This window comes from Chrysochloris asiatica, unplaced genomic scaffold (assembly GCF_000296735.1).
Source record: "Chrysochloris asiatica unplaced genomic scaffold, ChrAsi1.0 scaffold00005, whole genome shotgun sequence".
NCBI lineage: Eukaryota > Metazoa > Chordata > Mammalia > Afrosoricida > Chrysochloridae > Chrysochloris > Chrysochloris asiatica.
Window position 1 is genome coordinate 14,343,799 of NW_006408523.1, and position 12,595 is coordinate 14,356,393.

The 12,595-nt window shown below is 41.5% G+C and overlaps 1 protein-coding gene across 3 annotated transcripts in view; it reads right to left on the reverse strand.

The window, feature by feature from the left end:
* Positions 1–368: 368 nt before the first annotated feature.
* IPO5 (importin 5) overlaps positions 369–12,595 on the reverse strand; it is a 71,089-nt gene continuing 58,862 nt past the window's right edge. Inside the window, exons 19-29 of one of the 3 annotated variants that reach the window (XM_006831985.1) lie at positions 10,990–11,122; positions 10,785–10,906; positions 9,662–9,758; positions 8,842–9,014; positions 7,159–7,270; positions 7,012–7,067; positions 6,055–6,177; positions 5,527–5,746; positions 4,249–4,477; positions 2,586–2,727; positions 369–1,689 (exon numbers count right to left, since the gene is read on the reverse strand). In XM_006831985.1, coding sequence (XP_006832048.1) covers positions 1,603–1,689; positions 2,586–2,727; positions 4,249–4,477; positions 5,527–5,746; positions 6,055–6,177; positions 7,012–7,067; positions 7,159–7,270; positions 8,842–9,014; positions 9,662–9,758; positions 10,785–10,906; positions 10,990–11,122 — 1,494 coding nt within the window. In that variant the 3' untranslated portion in view covers positions 369–1,602. The remainder of the gene's footprint in view (positions 1,690–2,585; positions 2,728–4,248; positions 4,478–5,526; positions 5,747–6,054; positions 6,178–7,011; positions 7,068–7,158; positions 7,271–8,841; positions 9,015–9,661; positions 9,759–10,784; positions 10,907–10,989; positions 11,123–12,595) is intronic. The other 2 variants (XM_006831987.1, XM_006831986.1) reach the window with 2 other exon arrangements.

Here is a 12,595-nt window from a genome sequence, read left to right on the forward strand (position 1 = left end):
TTAACAATGATGTGATAGCTGGAACTGCAATTGCCTTGGTAGGACCACAGCAAATGATTTCGTGTTTCACACAAGGAGGCCTGGTGTGGCGCTGTGGGCTAATGCCACACCAGGTTGGATTGAACCACCAGGTCGGCGGTTCCAATTCACCAGCCGCTCCTCGGAAACCCTAGACAGGGTTGCTATGGGTCGGAACTGATTTGATGGCACTTAACACGTTCCCCACCGCCATTCTAAATAATGGTTCTGTGTTCAAAGGTGAATATCGTCTGAACGGTATTTGCTAACAATCACTGTAATATATATTCATTCTATTTTCTGTTCCATTTCGTATTTAGTTTTAATAAAGTAATGCAAATCACTTAACGAAAAAAAACACCTTTTAATTTTCAATTCTGGTCTATGCATAAAATTCATTTATATATCATGGTTAAATTTAGTACAAACTATAAAAATGTTAACACTGAAGTTTTCAACAGAAATCTGTTTAGATCCCTTAGAAAAATTTATTTAAAGAAATGACAGTAAGTTATTTACTGCTATGAGGTTAATACATAAAAACATTCACACAGTATGCTGAATTCATCAGTAAATAATTGTAGCCATAATACTTATTTGTGAAGTTTAAAGATTGAAAGTAGTGTGAGGCTCTATAGCAATTACAATTTGTGATGAGAACACTAAACCGAATCTCTGATTTCATCAGAACAATCCTTGCTTAAAAAAAACCATCTGCTGAAATCTGCAAACTTTAAAAGGACATCAATTTATGAATGAAGCAGGTGTATTAAAACTTAGCATAAGTTAAAGTGGAAGTCAGTAGAAACGAAAATGCATTGAAATTTGAATTGCACAAGAAAAATATTCAGAGCCATAGCTATTACTTTAAAAAAATATTATTCTTATATTAAAAACTTTAAATGAATAAAAGCCAGACAGTAGTGAATTTTTGCACAAGCCTCTTTTGTATTTCAATGTTGTTTATTGAGGAGTGAATGAGAGACTACTGCCAGACATGCCAACAACACTTCACATTGCAGGGCTGGAAGCTTTCCAAAGTGAGTCACTGCACAAGTCCTTCTGGGAAAAAGGACTGAAAGTGACGTCAACAGGCGCTCATGCTTGCTGTTTAGTCCTTAGTCCTTTCCTCCCAACTTTTGGATCTACTGGTAGGAAGAAGTCTTCTACCCTACGGAGAGAGTCACACTCCAGTGAACAGAATGAACACCAGGCGTACAGTACAGCCATTTGTTTAAATGCAAATCTATGCTGAGTAACTGATCCTAAAGTGGCTTTTCCTTAAAAATCTTGTCTAATGAGAAACTTCTCTTTCCCTTTCACCTTGACACAGGTGGGTTATACCAATAGAAAAATACTCTTCAGTGCTACTGTAGGGTTTACGGGGAATTTCCTCAGTGTTATGAAAGAAATCCAGTTAAACACCATTCTCAAACAGTGCTTCTCTTCCTGCCGCTGTGGCTTTGCAGAAGAACGGCCTACACACACTCTCGTTCTCTTTTGCTCAAAAACAAAACCAAGAAACCTAAACAAAAGGGTAAACGTTTATTTGGAGTTATTTCAGGTGGGTGATATTAAGGCCCTTCAAGCAGAGTTCAGGAGTTCCTGGATGGCTCTCTGCTGCTCGGGACTGAGCTGTCCTATGCATTCAGTCCACAATCCTCCAGAAGTCTAGAAGGGAAAATAAAACAGGGCAGATGTTTAGAGATGATGAAATGTTCATTTCAAAGTTTATTAATAATCATTACAGAGAGATGAAAAAAATGTCAAAATACTTTTTAGTTATTAGTTTGATGAATTATCACGGGAAAAATAGAAATCTGTTCATTTCTTTTACAGTGAGTTTTCTCCATTCATTTTAGAATTGACAGAGGCTGTAACTAGGCAGACGATATACTGAAGTAGCCCACAAATCACATACACCGTCAAAGTTTGTGAAACCCATTGTCATGGAGTTGAATCTGACAGGTAACAGCCCTATGGGACAGATCAAGTGTCCCAAGAGGTTTTCAAGGCTGTAGTCTTGATGGGAGCAGACCTTTCTCCCCTGGAACGGCTAGTGGGCACAGACAGCGGACTGTATGGTTAGCAGTAGAGTGCTTAACCAGTATGCCACCAGCCTCCTAACGTCAGAAGTAAAAATCATCAAAGCATTTTGGAAGCTGACAACTTCTTTATTATTAAATCTCACGTTTCTCTTCACAGATATGCACAAAAACTACTGCATGATGAGTGTTCTAGGAGGTTCATGACAACAGAGGGGGAAGATACTGTATCAAGTGTCACATTTTTGTTTAGAGATAAAAACAAAAACACAACATTCCCATAGCTCTTTAGATTACTATTTTCTTCTAGTATAAACAACAAAATTGAAAATGTTCCCGCTTTCTTTTCCTTAACTTTACCAAATCAGCTTACCCGTATTTATAAAGTATAAAATGTAAGACTTAAAACAAGAAGTATAAAGATAACATTTTCTTACATCAGGAGACTTTTACTTTCATCTTCTAATATAAATACCAAAAATATACTTTTTCCCTTTCTTTAACTTAACAAACTCAGCTTACCTGTACTTGGCGAACTACATTAGCCAGACGTTTGGCACAAGGATCTTCGTGTTTAATTGCCTCATGCATTTCTCCGTCTGCAATGATTTTGAATATTTTGGGCAGATTGGTATTGTTTGGGCCAAGAATGATTGGGTGATTACTGACAAAAGAGAAGAAAACTTTTATAAATGAAACTTTTAAGGAAAAATCATAAAGCACTTAGATATTTACACACTATTCTCCGGACCCGACTCGATGGCACTCAACAACAACAACAACAACAACAATTCTCCAAATACGGAGTTTTTAAAATATAGAAAAGTCTTCCAAACTACACTGCTCACAGGTGCTTTATACACAACACCTTAACAAAACCACACACAAAAACCCCAAGAAAATGTTTCTCAACACAAATTTTGCATAGTTATTTCATGGTTTCTAAAATAAAATTGAACTTCAAAATACACGGGGGCAAAGTAAGCTGAAGAAGAGATATGAAATGACCAAGCTCTGGCCATTTCCGAGAAAGGAGCAGGCCGGGGTGTGTGCCTCTAGAAAGGAGTGTTTGCTGATGTTTTCAGTAGGAGGACCACATTCACTATTTAGTTGAGCCTGAACTTAGACAGACATGAAAGAACATGACCCATCATCCAATCCTAAACAATCCAGGAAAAGATTGCTATGACAATCCTTGTGTTTATTCACAAACTCAAAACAGTAAGAATGACAGAAGCCAGAGCCTGACTTATATTTAGGGAAACCTACATTTGGGAGTCCTGGTGTGGTGCTGTGGGCTAATGCGTCAGACTGCAAAGTCATTTGAACTGCAAGGTCGGTGGTTCAAGCTCACCAGCTAATCCTTGGAAACCCTGTACAGGGTCGCTAAGGGTTGGAATCGACTTGACAGCACAACACCACATTTAGAGAAAGAAACACAAAAAATGTTTCTTTGATTTGACAGGTTTTATAATCTGATTTGTTCCAACTCTTAACTACGCCCATGGACATGTTGTTGTTATGTGCCGTTGAGTCGGTTCTGACTCATAGCAACTCTGCATAGGGTTTCAATATGGGCTGGTTAGTGAGTTTGAACTGCCAACGAAGTGGTTCAAACCGACCAAATGGTCCAGTGTTTATGCTCTACAGCGCCACATGAGGACATAGAACAACATAAATAATGTCAGATTTTGAAGTTTGTCTGGTAGACTCACTTTACGCAATAGATTCTTGAATCCAAAGAAAAACACCAGCAATTTAGAGAGCCAAAACTAAGCCACACTGTAAGGTCTTCCTAGCACAAGCACGGTAGTGTGACAAACACTGGACGGGAACCTCCTGACAGACACCATGGCTTTCTCTAACTAGTGCTTGCACCCACATGGTGGCTTTACTGTCACAAACAACTCACAATTAGAGCTCATTACAACACAGCCTGAATTGTGATGGGGTCTCTCTCAAAATGATTTATAAACACAGTATGAGTATATACCTATACATCTGAGGCTTTTTGCTACCATAAAAGATTGACAACCTCAGCATTTAACAACAACATATATCATCTGAAGGCAAGGCACAGAGACAGTGGGATTAAACCTGAAAAGATGAAGATATTAGGTGAGAAGAACAGCACCGAAGTACTGTTTGATGTGAAGGGGACAGAGCGAGGCTGCCCCTGCTTTACCTTTCAATGAGGTCACACAGATAATGAAATGTCTGAACAGCTTCTTCTTTATCTTCATGAAGTGGAAGCCAGGACAACCAGTGGGGTAGGACCTCGTCCACGTTTACACAGTCCGGTTTGAACTTCATAATCTTCCCCACTGCTGAGACGCAGTTCTCTGTAGCATTGACATTTTCTTTGGTCCTAGAATCCACAGCCTGAATAACTCGGACCAGCAGTGGAAGTGCTTCTAAAACAAGCATATGAGAAGAGAGCAGCTACAGACCTCACTGACATACAGAGGAACACAAATATTATTTCTAGTTATAGATTACAGTGAACAGACACAGGAATGAAGAGGACATTATCCTCTTCCTATGGTTAGAGCGTTTTGATGTCAAGAGACAATGCTGGCGTGTGGGCACCCAGGCTTTAAGCTGCCTGACAATACAGCTGTGTGACATGGCGACTCCATGATGTTTAAGATTGCTACAGATCATGCAATGGACCACAAGGTCACTTTAAACGGCAAGATCAGTGGTTCAAATCCACCAGCCACTCCTTGGAAAGCCTATACAGGGTCATTATGAGCCAGACCTGACTCAAAGACCCTTAGTAACAACAATGCTAGAGCTAAGGCAGTTATAGGTGGCACACTTGTCAAATATCTGGCTGCTCCCAAATGGTCTGAACTCAACACGTACCCCCAGGAGAAAGGTGAGACAGTTTAGGAAACCCTATGGGACAACTGCACTCTTTGCAAGAGAGTCACTGAGCGTCCGAATAACCCCGAAGGCACTGTTTGGGTTAGCGGTTTCTGCTAGGGCTAGTGTGCCCAGGCAGTGCTGAGACTTCTGGTGCTCAGTCACAAACTAAAAGGCTGCAAGTTTGAATTCACCCAGAGCTGCCTCAAAGGCAAAGCCTGACATCTGACAGTCTACTTCTGAAAACCAGGTCATTGGCACCCTATGGAGCATAGTTATACACTGACACGCATGGGGACATCATCAGTCAGTCATGCCAAAGGCACCTGGTGGCATACCCTCAAAATGCAAAATCAGGTTGTACTTAGGGACGTGTGTGGTGTGGTGTAATGAGGCTTGGAGTGCATTCCCATTTCTATGAGGATTGTTGTTGTCACGTGCCATCGAGTCAGGTCCGACTCTGGGCTTCCGTGAAGCCTATGAGGATAGAGGTGAGAAATTCACGCCCGTTCCGGAGCAGAAACCGATATGGGAGTTTGTGTGGGAGGAGCGTGTCAGAGAACCAGGCGGCCATCTGGACTATGAAGACAAGCACCTGTACAAAAAGGACGATAGTTCTCTCCGCCGTACTGTGCCATGACGCCCAGGCCATAGGCAGCAGCCTGTCGGACTTCTGGGCTGTTGTCACACACATACTGGAGCATCGGCCGTAAGAAATATTCTGCGTATTTAAATGAGGCTGGGCTGCAGTGCTCTACGACATCATCAAAGATGCACAGTCCCCACTGTCTGTCTGGCCAAGGTCTATGAGGACACTGCAAAAAAGACATTCTTTGAAGCTTCCAATACTGGAAATGCACAGACACAAGTATTCAATACAGACTATCAGCTTTACAGTGATATTCCTGAAAAGGTCTTTAAAAGGTGCAAAATTCCTAACTGTATGTAAGAATTCAACAGGCTCTCACAAGCAAGTTGTGTGCACCCAAACTGGTTCTTAACGGTACTGTAGCAGAAAATGCAACAAAGTAAAAAGTCTCATTTAAGCCAACCATGTAACTTCATATATTTTAATAAGAGGTTAACTGCCTCAAATAATTTGTTAATCAGAGATAGCACTTACGATTAGGTTGACAATTAATGGAAGCAGCTGTTCAAACCACGGTAACACCTTTTCCTTGTAGCTACTGAATATTGAGTGTAAAATGTCTGACACCTTGGTCAGAATATAAACATCATTATCATCCTGAAAAACAAACCCAACAAACACATGTATTAAAAAGCGTGCCATTGTAATAGCCACATTTAAAGCTTCTTGCCTGTGGAACGGTGAGGGGCTGCCCAGTACTGACTACTGTACTGCAATGTCCTTCCTCGAATGCATTTTAAAACTGTTTACTCCAGACTCCCGAGACACATATGGGTTATGAAACAATAGTAACTGTTTTCACTTATTTCTGTCACCCCATTTCCTGCCTGGGTGTAGTTCAGGTCTATCAGTGGGCAATGGGAAAGGAATTGGTACAAGCTATACATTTTAGATCCAGCCCACCATGATGGCTAGACACATTCTTGACTCTAAATATTGTTGAACATACCTGATGGTGTCAAGTGGTGTGTTTAGAGAGACATGTGTAAGTAAGAAGGTGAAGAATTGTACCCACCATTGAATATGTTTGTAACTTTTACTGAAATTGGCACTGTTGTGGTACAGGAGAAATCTGATGTTAGAGAAAGATCTGGGCTTGAGCCCCCAGTTTGACAAGGGTCATTTTAAGCAACTGTTTGTTTTAACATCACAGTGTGAGTTTGTTCATCTTTAGTCTGGTGAAAGCACACCAAACAGAAATGGCTGCTGTGAGGAATATGTAAAATGAAATATAAACTCCAAATGCTTGTGTGTGAAGTGTTGCAAGTGTGCTGCTACTTTCCCACTACTCTCAGTAAATTACGGAATCAGACTATTTTGCTACTGATTACAGATAATCTCATCAGAACAGCAATTTGGCTGAATCAGAATCTCAAGCATTAAAGCTGTCAGATGTAAATCATGTAAAAATTAAATTCGGGAGTCGTTTACCTCATCTTGTAGTGACTCTTCAACTTGTTCATCATAGTCTTCATCTTGTCTTTTAACTAAAACACACCCAAATAGAGAGATGGTTTTTAAATTGTTGCCAAGATGGTCATAAAGGATCACACTGAGAAATAAAAGCAGGAAACGTACCTTGCCGCAATTCTTGATTTTTAAAATGCTCTTCAAGCTTTGCTTTCAGTATCCCTCCCAGTTCTTCAAAGTGTTCATTACTAAGGCATCCATCTCCCATTACTTCTATGCACTAATGAGATGGAGAGCAGAATTTGATTAAAAGGGTTTTCAGACTATCCAATCTTTTCAGGAGCAGACAGTCTCATTTCTCTCCTGAAGAGCGGCTGGTGGGTTTGAACCCCTGACCTGCAGTCAGCAGTACAACACCTAACCTACAACATCATCAGGGCACTTTAACCAACTCCTCTGTGAAGCTGTAGTATCAGCACTGGACTGTGAATCACAAGATCGGCAGTTTAAACCCACCAGCTGCACCTTGGAAACTCTACACAGGGTCACCGAGTTGGAATCAACTTGATAGCACTTAACAACAACATCTGTGGACTCCTGGTGTGGCACTGGAGGATAAGCACTTGACTATTAGCCACAGGGTCGGCAGTTCAAACCCACCAGCTACTCCCCAAGAATCCCTACCCAGGGTCACTCTGAATCAGAACTGACTCTAGGCTCTTGACAGCACCAACACAAAAATGAGTCAAAAGTTAAAGTCAACACCACTTAAATATACATGGAGAAGCTGTTAGTGTATGTTTTTATTATGTCTATTTGCACAATTAAAAGAAGACAAAAAGTGCAGCTCCACTGAGAATCACATGGTAGTGGTCAGTGGCACTGAGCCTCTGTTAAAGGTGATAAAGCTGGTGCTGCTGAGCGTGGGTGCGACCCACGCCGCTGAACTGTACAGATGGACGGCACCCGCCATTCAGTTACTTACCAGAGTAAGAACAAAAATCAAAAATCAAACAGCCATGAAGAAAGTGAGTTTACCCTGGAGAGGCCTTTTAGGTGCTAAGGGCAAACATCATGCATCTTTGGAAAGACTCAAGTCTGAATTGCAACGTGCTATTGCAGCTCCCTACGTAGGGTTTTGGAGGAGCAGCTGGTGGTTTGAACTGCCGACCTCATGGCTGGCAGTCCAATGCTTATCCTACAGCACCACACCAAGACTACAGGACAAAAAAATGAGGTGAGGATGAGGTTTTATTTATACAACGTTGTGGACCAAGTTCTCTGGAAGCTGGTGGTGGACAGTTTAAGACTAAGGCGGGACACTTCTCTGTTGTTAGGTGCTGAGTCGATACTGACTCATGTGACCTCATGCACAACAGAACGAAACACGACACCTATCTCACTATTGTGGAGACCTCTGGAGCGGGCCAAATATGGCTATTTCAACACCACAAATAAAAGGCAGCAACGGAAAAAATAATATAGTGGAATTAAGAAGGGGGATCATAGCAGGGGCTGACAGCGGACGCAGTATGAGAGGTCGCAATACTCTGGGCTTTCTCAGTGTATGGTTGTAATTCCTGACAATGCAACCAAAAAGTGGTCACTCTTAAAACACAAAAATAAGGGCAACACGCAAATACCGAAATCAAGTAAGGATCGAACGTTTTCAGAAAAGAAAAGGCTATTTGCGGGGCTCCAAAAAGTTGGTAAAACCTAGTAATGCTCTCATTTTCCCACGACCTTTTTGACATCCCTTTGCAACATCAAAAACCACAACCCAACCTTTCCCCTAATTTGTTTAGCAATACACACACACACACACATCCCTCTTCTTGAAGGGATACTCACCTTTGCGAAAGAGTGCATTATTTCTGAGAGGACATCTGAGTCGGGTTCTGTCCCAATGGCCTTGATGAGGGCATCACACATAAAATGCCACATTTGTGTGAGGTACTCGGGACCTCGGACTCTTGCACATTCCAGGAGAAGGGGCATGGATTCTGCTGCCGCCACTCGAACACGTGTTATTGTTAAGGAAACGCAATCAGTGCGCAGCCTCTGAAGACTTACAGAAATGTTGTTGTGCTCACTACAACGTCTGTTAATCTGAGCTAGCCAAGAGTTTGCTAAACATAACGTGTGTGTCTCCCTGTCCAAAGCCTACGCATCTATGAGGAAACATTCAGCACATCTTCCCTTTCCTATCTATCGGACAGTGAGCAGTCCTGGTGTGGTGCTGACGGATAAAGCACTCCACTGTAATGTCGGCTTGAACTGCAAGGTCGGTGGTTCAAGCTCCTCGGGAACCTGACGAGATAGCACTTAACAACCATGAAACTGTGTACAACACTGCAGGTGTGTCAAGGCATGGACATTTACACGATATGCATTTTACTGGAACTGTCCTTATGCTGGAGGCCCTAAATGGTGCAAAGAGTTAATCCACTCAGCTGTCAATTGAAAACGGAAAACCTGGAGGTTCCAGACCACTCAGCGGTGTTGTGGAAGGCTGGCCTGGCAATGTCAGACCCTGAGAACCGTGTGGTACACAGCTCTACTCTGACACACAGGGGTTGCTAAGAGTCTTCAGCTAATGTGGAGTCTGGTATTTGGAAACGAGCTACCATTTTACTAACTGTAGACAGGTTTGTGTTCAGTAACAGGATATCATCATGGAAGTAAAATTTCAGTAACGGGACCATCAGCTTGACGACTTGTTCTGTATATTCCACAAAGCCTTCCTTTAACTCCTTCGCGTAGCAAACCTGAACCAAAGAAGCTACAGGTTACTTTTCAGGGTAAATTACTATTTTTACCAAACAGCAGACTCATGTGACTGGCATTAGGCCTTATGGTTGTTAGTGGTTATACGCTGTGGAGTTGGTTCCAACTCAGAACGACCCTGTACAGCGTTTCCGAGGCTGTAAATCTTCACAGGAGCAGAAAGCCTCATCTTTCTCCCGTGAACAGCTGGTAGTTTCGAACTGTTAACCTTAAGGTTCACAGCCCAATTCATAACCACTATGCTACCAGAGCTCCTTAGGACTTATAGGTCATATTTTATTTCTTGAGTGTTAGAGAATTATAACCAGAGGTTTAAAGTGCTCTGAAAATACATACATCATGCAAAATACAAGGACGCTTCAAAAAGTTCATGGAAAAATAGACCAAAAAGATAATGGAATTTCCCACAAACTTCTTGAAAGTCCCCTAGTATATGAACTACACCAATTAAGAAAAACAATTCTAAGACACAAACAGTCTTAATTAAAGCTTTATTTTTATGAAAAACATTCCATGTATATTTGCTCTCCAGTTCAAAGAGAAAGATACCACAAAAATGCAATACCTTTATGTTATAGGGATTAAGTACTGAAGACAAGGCTTCAAGAAATGCACTTCTAAATGAAGAAAAAGAGCATAAGAATGCACCCATTAATGCACCCATTGGAAAGGCACCTTCACTGAGGCTCCCTGCTGCCCTCCTGCAGCTCCTCCTATCACCACGTGAGCAGGCTCAGCGTTCACTGATCATTTCACTACTAACAGGCATTCAGGCTGGCTACTGTTTGTTTCTTTGTTTTCTGTTATTGAAAGTCGCACTATCATTTCTTTATGATGGAAATTCAAGAAAATGAACCCAATCAGAAAACAAAATCGTTGCCATTGTATTGATTATGGCCAGTGTTGGCTCTTCCAACACTATCACTAGCATCTACGAAACATCAATACATGTTACTATGAGAAGCTGTACAATCAAGTTTAGTAAAAACTATGATATGATCACTTACCAACATCTGGCAAGCAGTTGATTTCTCTTCCAGTCCTGCAGTTTTAATACCAAAACTCTGCTGATCTCCAAGATTGACAAATTCCCAGCCATCATCGTCACTCATACTCTCCATGTCTTGAGCTATTACAGGAAGAAAATAAATTCATGGTACGAGTATCATAAAGAAAACTTTAGGAGTCACATGTCCCCATGAAGATACCTACTATCTAAAAGAGCGACTTCAGGCTTAATTGAAGCTGTTTTCATTAAAGGCCCCATAACTACTGGAAGGTACTGCTGAAATTCTTTCCCAAGGATTTTGCACATTCTGGCCCATGCTGAGATCATGTAAGAGATCTGGAAAGAAAATGAAAATGAAATTGATTTAAAAGCCTATGGATTGGTTTTTTTATCTGAAAAGAAACCCTCTAGGTATCCCATACACAGAGGTTTACTGCCATGCTCTGACTCCTTTAACAACGAGGGCACGTTCCATGCCCATCTACGGATAGTGTTCAGAATCAACACCCAAACGGCCATGAACTCTTATTTTGGAATATGGCTAAAGAGCAGGGCAAACAACAGAAAGACCAAGGTCTTGCCTACTTTGTTTTACTTTTAACATTAGCACCCAAGAAACACAACATCTCCTTCTCTTCTCAGTTCTAACAGCTTTCTATCTAAGTGGCTAGGGACACTGAAGGCACAGCCTTCTCTTGCTACTGTGTTTAATTAAGGTTAGTCTCTTGCAGCCCTTACAGTGAGTCTGTTTTTGTCTCTCTGTGTGACACACACAACATCTTCTTTCTCCCCCCACTTTTATTAAAACAAAACCAATCATTTTAATTGTAAGACGAAAGCAGATTTATTCCACAAATAACAAGGGTGCTTTAAAAAGTTCACGGAGAAATGGAAGTTAAAGACCATGGAATTTTCCCACGAATTTCCTGAAATGCCCGACTCCGTGGATATACTTGTGGGTCCCACACACCAGGTGTTCTAGACCCCACCCCCCAACACCTTCCTCAGAGCTCACAATCCCTTAATCTCTTTAGTTAGTAGCGTTATCACCCTTCCAGTCTTCTGTCTACATGCAGATATATGCGTTATGTATACACAAGCCTTCCTAATAAAGCCCGAAATAGGAAAGCAAAACACAAAACCCAACTAAGCATCGAAGTTATTGACACTCTACTCCATCCTAGTCTCTTTAGCTACTTCAGCGATGGAGAACAATCATAGTGTGGCAGTGTAAAGGGAAAACTGAACTCTATAATTATTTACAAAGTGCCTGGTATGCCTGGTATATTCAACGGCTTTATGAAAACCACTGAAATTACGAGGCAGTTACAATGTTATCACAACCCAATATCCTAAGTGCCCACCAGAGGCTTGGAAAATTAGGACCATCTTACAAAGGAGGTGAATATGAGTAGGCATTAGCCAGGTGAGATGGGTGGGAAGGAGACTGTGAGAATCAGCTCAAGGTACATTTGTCACAGGCAGAGAGCTGGGAACGTGGCACATTTCACCAACCAAGGAAACATGAAGGGCCACAGTTACATTATGGTGTTTGGTATGATCACATGATGGTGTGGGTATGAGGAAGAGAAATGCGGACAGATTTAAAAGATGTTTAGAAGACTAAGAGGATTACTGAAAAGAAATGGGAAGTGAAGATGGGATTATTGTATTTCTTGCCGGAGATGGCAGACTTTCTATACTTTCTTTGGGCAGGGGAGGGAGGTCAAGGTGTATTCAAAAGCCCTGGAGACATCCAGATGTCCAGTAATGGTTGACCACCTGAAATCCTGAGAGCATACAATGGAG